This window comes from Schistocerca americana, chromosome X (assembly GCF_021461395.2).
Source record: "Schistocerca americana isolate TAMUIC-IGC-003095 chromosome X, iqSchAmer2.1, whole genome shotgun sequence".
In the NCBI taxonomy this organism is placed as follows: domain Eukaryota; kingdom Metazoa; phylum Arthropoda; class Insecta; order Orthoptera; family Acrididae; genus Schistocerca; species Schistocerca americana.
This window is the reverse complement of record NC_060130.1, coordinates 703,015,973-703,028,544: the sequence shown is the minus strand read 5'-3', so window position 1 is coordinate 703,028,544 and position 12,572 is coordinate 703,015,973. Positions and strand designations below refer to the sequence as shown.

General features: G+C 41.0%; 1 protein-coding gene across 1 annotated transcript in view; it reads left to right on the top strand.

Moving 5' to 3' along the window:
- LOC124556263 (glutamate decarboxylase) overlaps positions 1-12,572 on the top strand; it is a 167,992-nt gene that overhangs the window by 121,485 nt on the left and 33,935 nt on the right. The window contains exon 9 of the mRNA XM_047130249.1: positions 3,284-3,362. Within this exon, the coding sequence (XP_046986205.1) occupies positions 3,284-3,362 (79 nt within the window). The remainder of the gene's footprint in view (positions 1-3,283; positions 3,363-12,572) is intronic.

Genomic DNA, 12,572 nt, shown 5'->3' with positions numbered 1-12,572 from the left:
GACCGCAGCAGTCGCGCGGTTCCGGACTGAAGTGCCTAGAACCGCTCGGCCACCGCACCGGCCCAGGCGGTGCAGTCATCAAGAGTACACGAGTGTTCCTTTGACTCCGAAAGCCCATATCGATGATGTTTCTTTGAATGGTTCGCACGCTGACACTTGTTGATGGCCCAGCATTGATATCTGTAGCTATTTGCGGAAGGGTTGCATTTCTGTTACGTTGAACGATTCTCTTCAGTCGTCGTTGGTCCAGTTCTTGCAGGATCTTTTTCCGTTGGAGGTTTAATGTTTCACCTGATTTCTGATATTCGCGGTACACTCATGAAATGGTCTTACGGGAAAATCCCCACTTCATCGCTACCTCGGAAATGCTGTGTCCCATCGCTCGTGCGCCGATTGTAAGACTACGTTCAAAGTCAGTTACATCTTAATAACCTGCCATTGTAGCAGCAGTAACCGATATAACAACTGCGCCAGACACTTGTCTTATATAGGCCGACCGCAGCGCCGTATTCTGTCTGTTCACGTATCTCTGTATTTGAATACGCATGCCTATACCTGTTTCTTTGTCGCTTCAGTGTATTTGCCCTACACGTATTGCCCTCATTCCTCTGATAATGATTAAGTCTCACAGCAAAAGAAACTCAAAGTCTGCGATATGAAGAAATTTTCGGCCTCTCGCTAGATCTTTCGGTCGTCAGTGAAGTTTTTATGGCCATAAAGCTGTCGGGGCGATGAAACAGATGTTAATTTGTGAGGAATACGTAACACGAATGTGAGGTCCAATAAAATGATCGTATTATGAATTGCTTGCTTCCAAAGTTACATCACTTTTAAAAAGCCAAGTTCACTCCTTTCATCAAGATATGACACCGTTTAACGTACAACTCTTACTGTCTTGAAAGATTTGTATTTATTTTCAAAATACATGTAATATATTCTAATCGCTCTACTGTACTATTCTAGGATAAATATTAAATCCTGTTCCAAGGCGCTAATGGAGGAAAATGCTAGCAAGCGCTCAGCAAACTGAAAATGTTATGAAACAAGTATCTAACGAATCTTCGTGGTAGAATAAATCTAATATCCTTAACGAACAAACAGAGTTAGCTAACACACCTTTCCTGAAAAATTTCCGAAAATTGCTTTCCAGCCTCCAAAGCAAATAATGTTAGTACACTTATCTGCAGATCAAGTAGCTAATTTATATGCTACTATAATTCTCATGATGCTAAATGTAATTAAATAATATACTATATAAACTTTATAATTAATTTAACAATATCAACTCAAAAATTCAATTCCTCTGTACTAGTGTAAAAGGCATTACAGTTGCGTAAATGAATATATGATCCTTTCCAAACATAGGACATCATCGTCAAATGTTACGACATATCATAGCATCTGTGATACACATATGTTTGTAAGCTCTTTGTATGTACCAAAACATGTGGTGCGTCGTAGAAATCTTCTCAGTGACAAATCTAAAGTGTTCATTGAGAACAATTTACGTGCGCAACAATAAGAATGCAGTGGGAATGCATTTACATCTGTTGGACGAATGTTATGGAAACAAACACTCAAAACCGACGTTTCACGTAAGTCACATGCAACGAAAATCTGTAACGCAACCATCTGTGTGTGGCGTGTTTATAATTATATATTATTTATATTTTAGGACAATTGATCTGTAGAAAACACATCACAAGTTATAAAGAAAGCGTGTAAGCCGTCTGAGGATGAACCACAACGATTCGAAACCGGTAACGGTACCCTTTGAATAAAGGAACTGAAAGTAAATTTGTGGCTGGTTGCTGTCCTAACATTTGTCTTCGAACAACAGCCACGGTCTCCATCACGTCATCATATGACAAAAGTGCAAAAATAAAACTAGTTACTAGACCTTGATCTGAATACTGATTTTGGGCTCTCGCTATAGAAGAGATATCTCAGGTGGGAGAATGTTTTCTATGGAAGGGTGTAAAATATATTCTTCTACACTTCAGAGTAAAAAATGTCTAATAATGCGAAATGAGCACCACACGGTACTGTTCACTGTGAGACTATCTCTTCCGGAATGGAGGCACAGGAAAATGGAATACCGAATCGGAGAGAAAGGAACAAATCTTTAGCGGCATGATCTACCTAACACGTGACGTGAAAATTCTAATCCATTTCATCGGGAAGGCTGAAACTGATTTGCGCTATGAGCATAGTAATAAAAGTTACACCCAAATTAAGGTGAGCTTTCGCCTGCATGTTTTGAATGTTAGAAAGAAATAGAGGGTTTAAAATGCTGTCAGAGACGAGATCATTAGAGACGGAACACAAGCTCGAATTGTGAAAGGAAATTAGCTGTGCCTTTTAAAAGAAACTGCTTCGGCATTTGCCTTAAACGATTTACGGAAATGACTGGATGCCAGCGTGTCTTCCTACATCGCAACTTCGCTCTCATCCCCCTCGTAACGTACTTCATTGAACTGATAAGCTGATGTGAGTGCTGGTGCAGGATCCCTATGAAGTTGCCTCAGCATCTTTTGTGTCACGACTGCAATTCACCTTCATTTATCAGTATACAGCGACCAGTTTTTTATCGATTCATCCCCGTATTATGGCTACACTTGCAGTGCACCTAATATAATTTCATATCTAGCCGAGAGTGTGTAATTGTTAGTGTATGCTTTTTGCGATTTTAATGCTACTGGTTTAGAACTTTTCCATGAAGGAGTTGTATCAATAGAGACACAAAGCGAGTGTGTAAAATTCAAATACTGGAATATTTGTTAATTTTTGGTTCCCTGCACTTCGCATCTCTGTACTACTATGGAGTATTTCATATCATCGGTTAATACATGATCTAGGGGATAGCAGTTTCTCGGTGCAACAAATACCTCTAAAAACTTTAAAAAGCTAAATTTTGAAATTCCAATCAACCGATTATGATTACCGAATATCAGAAACCGATTTAGATAAAACAGAATCAATTTTTATCATAGGTTAATGAGATCCTCAAAATTTGTACGTCCCTAAATTCCGTTGTCCACCGTGAACAACATAACATTAGCAGAGTGTAAATGATATCTGTGATTAATTTGTGTTTCAAAGCATAATCTACATAAGTTAAATTGTCTCGTGATATCGCCAGATGACCGCTCTAACGAAAATATCGAGATTCTTGATCAGAATGACTTTTACAAAAATTATGTTCTCACACCACGAATAGTTTCTTTCTCTATAATTTATTTTTTGTGTACCTATAGTTAATTATATTTCTGTTATTTCACAGGGCCGATTCTGTGACATGGAATCCCCATAAATTGATGGGAGCTTTACTTCAGTGCTCTACGGTCCATTTCAGGGAAGAGGTATGGCTAACGTAATTTTACTTTGTCGCTGTGCTGATTTAGCTAACTCTAGTGCTAAAAACAGTAAGAAAACATTGGCTTTAATTTTAGTAAGAAATTTCTGAGAATGTACGTTTGAAGCATAACACTCTATTGAAGCCAATCATGAATTGTGAGAAAACCGAGAAAGAAGAATATCGGAGCGTCTGAGATGTGGTGCTATAGAAGGATGATGGGAATTTGGTGTATCGATAAGATAAGAAATGAGGATGTCCTCCGCAGAACCGGCGAGGAGAGGAAAATATGGAAAACATTGACAAGGAGGGACAGGTTGATACGACGTGTGCCAAGACAGCAAGGAATATCTTTCATGGTGTCTGAGAGAGCTGTAGAGGGTAAGAAATGTAGGGGGAGACAGAGCTTGGAATATATGCAACAATTAATTGAGAACGTTGGGTGCAAGCGGTGCTCTGAAATGAAGAGGTCGCCACACGAGAGGAATTCGTGGTGAGCCACATAAAACCATTCAGAAGACTGATGACACGGAAAAATGCATGCAGCATTCCGTACAATTTTTTATGATATTCATATCGGGTGCTGGTACTAATAACTTCTGTTTAAATTCAAATTTTTTATTATCTAGCATTACATTAATTTTGGAAGAGAAATGAACGAACACAAGCATACCTGAAAACACACTGCTCAAAAGAACTAGGGGAATATGACTTGGGGCGTCTGTCATACTCCATTGAGCAATAATTGAGGACTGTGTATGTTATTAAACCTTCCACAAATTAAGTACACAACAAAACATCATTACATCCTCGCTTTTTTACACAAAGAGAGCTGAAATGTCCGACAGGTGTCGAAAACAAAGTGAAAACAGTCATTCATCTCGTCATCCTGGGTTCTTTTCATTGGACTTTGAGAGCTTCAGTAATGTGTATGCGCTTCGTGAGCATTCATCACTGCCTGACACCTTTATGATATGCTACATATAAGACCACGGAGCTCACCCTGTGGTATCCGTTCCCATTCCTTAATGAGAGCCCATGAGAGTTCTTGGACAGACTGTAGTGGAACAAGACGACTACGAACACGTCTGTGAAGCATGTCCCACATATGCACGATGGACTTTAGGTCGGGACTCACCGCCGGCCATTCCGTTACTTCAATGGCCAGGCTTCGTAAGACATCCCCGCTGACACCCCCGCATAGGTCCTGGCATTAGAAGGAACTCAGGGCCACCACCTTGTGCAGCAGCCACCATATGGTCCAACAGGTTCTAGCTGTAAGGCGAACATGGCCAGTGATATGATCCGTATGGCTGTCAACATTGAAGCCCTCCCACAACATCACAGAACCTTGGAAATCTTGTCTATTTCCTGGATAACATTTGGCAGGTACCGCTCACCAAGGGTTTCCGCACGCGATCACGGCCATTACCTTGCGTCAGAGGTTATCTGGACTCGTCTGTGAATAAGACGCCTCGCCAGTAACGAAGTTGCCAGTTGACATGGGAACGGCAGAACTGAAGGCGAGCAGTAATACGTTGTCGTGTCACGGGGGTACTCGAACAGGACGTCTGGGTCGTAAGGTCCTTTCTCGTAACCTGTTGATTGCCGTCTGATCGGACACAGAGGCTGCAGTGGTCCTTCTGAGATCGTCTTGCAGTGATCTGCCGGTATGCGTATGACGACGCCACGCAGAGATGGCCAGATACTGGTCTTCATGTGGTGTTGTAATGCGTCAGCTATCTTGTCCAACTCTCCTTGTGTATTGACCTATCTCTCTGTAGCGTGTCCACAACCTACAGATGACGCATGGAGAGGCATTGGCATCTGCAGCAACACGATCGAAAGTCCAGCCTTTTTTAATCAAACAGACTGCCCTTGCAGCTTTCACTGCAATAAGCTGTCGAATTGCATGTGCTTGGTTACATACAACGTCGACAAATGACAACTGCCATATGCATACGTCACTAGAAAACACTGGGACACCTGCACTCGCTTCCTTCTGAGGGGTCACCTGACACTATATGCATAACACAGCGACTAGCTGGAGAATGATTTTAATTGTTGCCTACATTGAAAGCGAAGATCTCAAGCCATGCAATAAGACCACAGATCCCGCCTGTATCAAAATAGATTTAATATAACGAACGTTGATACACGTGTCCCCCTAATTCTTCTGAAGAATGCACACTAGCAATTCTTTTAAAAGTACACGCTGGTAGCATTAGAGGGCCCCAGATTGTGCAGAACTGGAACCAAGAGGACATGTGACCCACCACCGCTGACGTAAGTCATGGCAATAAAGTGGCGTGTGCATGCGCAAGTCAGTTGTACGGAATCGACGCAGTATGGTGGATCGATGTGCTGACGTAACAGAATGGCAGAAAGGATATATCATATTTGGACGTGCCCATGACCGCGCAGGAAAAGAAGCTACCGGATTTGTTGGTATATCACCGCCGACTATCCAACTTACACGCCGTTAGAACACTGACTGTAAGAAGGTCTTAAACGACAGGAGCCAGAGATAAGGGTCACGCCTTTTACATAAAAATCGGTATCAAACGGAACAGAAATTGCTGTTTTCAGTGATTGCAAGTCAATCTCATTAAGTTTCCGACCGAACATTCCGAAGGGTACTGCGTGCAGCGGTGAATTCCAGTACAATAAACTGGGTGTACTTGACCGATTTTCACATTCATTTGTGATTACCATGACAGTTTTTTAACTTCTGTGATATTTATGCTAGTGAACACAGGGGTTTGTATGAATGGATAACATATTAATTAGCACAATACATTTTCTAAAATGCAGACCATGTAATGGAAAAAATTGGGTGGTTAAAGTGAGCATGGATTTGGGGGTACATTGACCGGCCATACTTCCTCCACAACTGCCAGATACCAGTGCATTTGGGGTCATTATATCGAAAACATAATAAAACTTTGACCATCTATAAATAAACACGATGTTCCAAAGCTTTCTTAAGTGCTTTATTAAGCCTCATAAAAGAATAAACCTAATACGGTACATAAATCAGTTTGTTCCGTTATCAAATTATAAATATAACGAAAGGTACTAGGATGATGTATCACACATATAATTCCAAATTTAACTGAGCATATAATGCCTTCAATTTCATCCATATTGAATCTAAATCCTCATTTCGGAACATCTTGTGCAGTTGGAACTGTGGTGATATATTCTTCATTTTTCGAGTCAATATCTGGCACTTGTGGCCAAAACAACTTCATTCCTTGTTTCTGGAGATATTTTAAATTATGTCTTGTACCCGAATCACTGCATGAACCCCAACAGCTTCCAATGTGCGCAATATATGAATGACATTTATTGTTCTCAGTTGTAGTCACACTGACAGTTACAAATGAGCCTTCGTCTGTATGCTGATGGTTAATGTATGTGTTCGTTAGTTCCACTCTGTCATTAGCATCTACGCTGTTTAGTAAATTGTGTACCTGTAATCTTGAGGTAACAATGACCAGTGGTCAAGGTAACCCCGAAACAAATAAATCATGCACATGGCCTCATAAATCGCAATATAGTGGCGCATATATATATCCCCAGGTGGCGGATAGGGGAATGCCTCCTAGATATAGGTGGTACCGAGGAAATGAAATACTCGGGGCGGACCAAAACTACTAGTAGCGTCTGTTCCCACAGTGGGCGGCTACAAAAGGCGTCTGCTCCACATGTCAGTGGCGGCCTCAACCAACCTCCTGATCTGGAAAGTCAGGCTGTACTCGGCAGCATGCCATACATCCAACTACTAAACATCATGATGGTACAACGAGAAAAATCTCATTCCCCCTGGTCCCAGTCAATAGACTGGGATTGTCGTGAGCATCGGATTCCGGGGGCTCACAGACATCATGAGAAGAATCGGAGCTTCTCAAACTCCCTCAAGACCAAACGCAAACACTACATCGGCACACTCAACGTGAACACACTGATGAAGACAGGAAAGATGAAACAACTGACAGACACTCTCGAAAAATTTCAAATCAAAATATGTGCAGTGCAAGAAGCACGATTCACAGACGAAGACCATTTCAACACGGAGAATTTCAGAATATACAAAGGAAAACCATCGAGACAACTGAAAAACCTAAGGCTTTTTGGCACAGGATTTGCAGTACACAGGTCCATCACGGACAGCATAATCGACTTCTCGTCACCAAACGAAAGAATCAGCACCATCACAGTGAAATCAGCCAATAAATCCTACACAATAATCAACGCACATGCACCGACTAATGACTACAACAGGAAAAACCCGGACGAAATTGATGACTTCTGGACGACAATGGAAGAAACTATCAGAAAAATTCCTGCACATAGAGTCAAAATAATACTGGGAGACTTCAACGCCAAACTCGGAAAAGAAAAGATATACAGACGTATCACAGGAAAACATACTCCACACAAGGACACCAACAAAAACGGAAAACATCTGATAGACTTTTGCAAAAGCCACGACCTCGCCATTATGTCAACAAAATTCAAGAAACCAACACGAAAACTTACCACATGGAAATTCCCCAGCGGAAAGCAAGAACTACAAATCGACCACGTAATAGTTCAGAAAGACTCACAAAAAGAAATTTTGAACATAGACACCCGTAAAGGCTACTTCGACTCAGACCACCACCTACTACAGATCAGGATTCGTCTTTTGCCCAAAAAAAAAGCTCCAGAAGAACAAAATTGTTAGACCAGATCCAGAATACGTTACTTTAAACCAGACACAAATATTACACAAAATTAAAATGGAGAAAACGACAGACTGGACACAACTTTCACGAAGAATCCGAGAGGCCATGAAACTAGCACAAGCACCACGAACACGGAAACACCGTTGGTGGAACCACACATGTGACCAAGCTATTGACCAACGAATCAGTGCATGGAAAAAATTTAGTAGCCATAAATCCCAAGAGAATTGGATGAACTTCTTGAAAACACAGAAGCAATCAAGCAAAATCATTCGCAGTGAAAAACGACAGTATGACAAACGGCGACTGACAGAGATCGAATCGGACTTCATGAAGAACAATACAAGAAACTTCTACAGAACGTTCAGAGAAAATATGACTGGATATCAACCACCCAACTTGTGCTTCAGAAGACCGGATGGAACCCTAGAAACCAATACCAAAAACAATTGTGACATTCTGGCAAAGTACTTTGAAAAACTGCTCAACACGGACCCCCCCATGGAAGAAATGATGACAGAAACGAGCACATACAATCCAGATAGTGAACCTCCAACTCTAGAAGAAGTTAAAGAAATAATAAAGTCACTCAAGAATCGTAGAGCACCAGGAGAAGATGGAATCATCGCGGAAATCTGGAAGTTGCAAGACCCAGAACTCACCAAAGACATCCACAAGATCTTGGAAGACATCTGGAAGACCATGAAAATTCCTGGCGACTGGAAAACTGCCCTGATACACCCACTACACAAAAAAGGTGACAAGACTGACCCGAACAACTACAGAGGAATATCCCTACTACCGGTCACATACAAGATCCTCTCTAAAGCTTTACTGAACAGACTAGAATGCCAAACCGACCACTTGATTGGGGAATACCAAGCAGGCTTCCGTAAAGGGCGGTCTTGTGCGGAACAAATTTGGAACCTGAAAATGATTTTACAACACAAACAGAACCTGATCATTACCTTTGTTGACTTCAAAAAGGCGTACGACTCTATCGACCGGAAAACTCTCTTCAAAATTCTAGCAGAATACAAAGTAGACAACAAAACAAGGGCTATCATAGAGCAAACTTTAACCAACACGACCTCCAAAGTAAAGTTCTGTGGGGAACTATCAGAGCCCTTTGAAATTCGCACAGGTGTCCGACAAGGCGATGGCCTCTCACCTCTCCTTTTCAATCTGGTGTTAGATAAGGTCATAAAAGAATGGGAAACATCACAACAGGGGATAACCTTAGGAAACCTACAGATTAAATGCCTGGCTTTTGCAGACGATTTGGCGATTGTCACGAAAGGTATAAAGGAAACAAAAGACGCTATTGAAAAACTGCACGAAATCGCTTCCAAAACTGGACTACAGATCTCTTACGAAAAGACACAGTTTATGAGCACAAAGAAACTCTCATCTCTGAACACAAAGTATGGCACGATTTACAAAACGGCAAACTTCAAATACCTCGGTGAAACACTACAAATGAGTGGACATAACAGAGACTCAAACGAAGAAAGAAAGACTAAACTCGACAAGGCATACAAAGTAGTGTGGAATCATTACAACAAGAAGTCTATCTCACAAAAAGCCAAATTACGCCATTACGACACGGTGGTGCTCCCCAAGGCACTATATGCAGCAGAGACCACACTAATCCTAGGGCATACACGTATCAGACAATTAGAAAAAGAAGAACGGAAAATACTTAGGAAAATATTTGGCGCAACTAACAACAATGGAATATGGATCAAGAAACCTACAGAGGAACTGTACAAACATACGGAGACAATCACAGAAAAGATTAGAAAACGCAGACTACAATTCTATGGACACCTATACAGAATGCCATCACACAGGTTGACCAAACAGATCTTTGACTGGGTAACCACTAGAAACAGCAAATGGGTGGCAGAGGTAGAAAACGACCTGAACCAGCTCAACATAACAGCAGACACAATAAACGACAGAATAAAGTTCAGAAACATCATTAAGAAAAGTAAACTACATGAGATACAATGCGACAAACGAACAGGCATAAAATGGACCGAAGAACGCAAGCAAGATCACAGCCAGAAGATGAAAGAAATATGGGCAACCAAAAAGGCAATCAAGATGAAGCCGAAGACACAAAGCCGACAAGAAGCATGGACAGAGGACCGGAAACAGAAACACAGCGAGCGAATGAGGGAAGTTTGGGCAGCAAGGAAGGCAGCAAAAGGAACTGGCCATGTAGTTTAGTCCAAATGCGCTCTTTAAGGGCAAAACACCAATAATAATACATATATATATATATATATATATATATATATGAACAAACAACTAATCAGTGGTCTGTTTTGAGAATTAATCGGGTAACATACATGATATAGTTGGAAACATCGATGGCCTTGCAGTTAAATGATATTGGTGAATTTTGTACAACCAGATTTTAACACATGTTTTCGTATACAATTATAAGTCGCAACAAGTTAGCCGACTGTTACGAAAGAAAATCGGCACTACATGGCACCATTTAGCGTGCATTGGTGAAATTTTACCACCAAACAGTATATACTTAACACGCAGCTGAGAGCCATTCAGAGCTTTGAAACTTTTGGTGTATGAATGGTTAAAGTAAACGCGGTGTGTATGAATGGTCAAAGTAAACGCTGTGGACAAAGTACATGGTTTACGGTTTGCTGACAGCGATACATATAGCTGCACATCTTCGATGGGCCAAAAAAGTAGCTGACTCGAGGCGCGTAGTGTGGTCCGACGAGTGGTGATTACGCAAACTTTTAAAATGATGCAAAGTGGCGAGTGCACGGTGGCCCAGTGCGGCTTTTAATCCGCACTATGTGGAGGGTGTAGTTCATGACAGAGGTGGCTCTGTAGTGATTTGGGAGTGTTCTTCGTACCATGGTTGGATCAGCTCCTTCAGGTTGCCGTGAACATGAACCATTATCATATTTCAACATGCACAGTGACCACGTGTTGCCGTTTCTCCTACACGTGAGTATGCTGTGGACGTCCTCATCTTTCACGATGGTAACAGCTGTGTTCACAGGGCTGTGCGCATGCGTTCCTAGTTGTACGAACACTCAGGAACCTCATAGTTCTTCGACTGGCACGCTAAATCACCCGATTTATAATCCTATAAAATGTTTGGAGATATTTGGGATTGCGATGGAACATAACATCCAGCAACACCGAAACCTGATAGCTCTATTGTATTTAATCATCAATTAATGACTTCAACGGGATATGACATACCTCAAGAAGCTTCTGAACTCTCTTCTTCCACAAACATAAGTCATTATTAAGGCTAGAAAGGTGTTAAACGGTATGTTTCCAAGGGTGACTAATATTTTGGTAATATCCATGGCAAAGCCAGCGGTGACAAACGTATCCCATCTCGTGTAAAAGATGTATGAAGAAGGCGAAATACACTCCGATTTCAACAAGAATATAATAATTCCAATTCCAAAGTAAGCAGATGCAGACGGGTGTGGATATTACTCAACTATCTCTTTAATAAATCATGGTTGCAAAATACTAACACGAATTCTGTAAAGAAGAAGAGATAAAACTGATGGAAACCGATTTGTGGAAGTTCAATTTGGTGTCCGGAGAAATGTAACAAAATTTGAGGCAATACCGACCTTACGACGTCCCTTAGAGGATAGGTTAAAGAAAGCAAACCTATTTTTATAGCATTTTTAGATGTAGGGAAAGCTTTTGACGATGTTGACTGGACTACACTCTTTGAATTTTTGAAATTATCATGGGTAAAATACATGGAACGAAAAAAGGTTACTTACAAGTTGTACAGAAACAAGAGTGCAATTGCAAGAGTCGAAGGACATGATGGGGAAGCAGTGGTTCAGAAGTGAGTGAGGCAGGGTTTTAGCATATCCTGCATGTTATTCAATCTGTACGTTGAGCAAGCAGTAAAGCAAACCAAGGAGAAATTTGGAGATGGAATTAATGTTCAGGGAGAAGAGATAAAAACTTGAGGCTTGCCAATGACACTGGAATTCTGTTAGAGATAGCTAAGGACTTGGAAGAACAAATTAATGGAATGGATAGTATCTTGAAGAGAGTTTATAAGATAAACATCAACAGAAGTAAATTGCGGGCAATTAAATAGTTTTGTGGAATTTGTTGACTTAGAGTTAGCTACTGACAATGCTGACTGGAGTAGTCTCTTTGATATTCTGAAGGTAGCAGGAATAAAATTCAGGGAGCGAAAGACTATTTACAACTTTGACGGAAACCAGATGGCAGTTATAAGAGTCGAAGGGCATGAAAGGGAAGCAGTGGTTGAAAAGGGAGTAAATCAGGGTTATAGCCTATCCCTGATGTTATTCAATCTATACACTGAGCAAGCAGTAAAGGAAATCAAAGAAAATTTTGAGATAAGGAACTGTAGTTGAGGGAGAAAAATAAAAACTTTGAGATTTGCTGATGACATTGTAATTCTCTCAGAGACAGCAAAGATCTTTGAA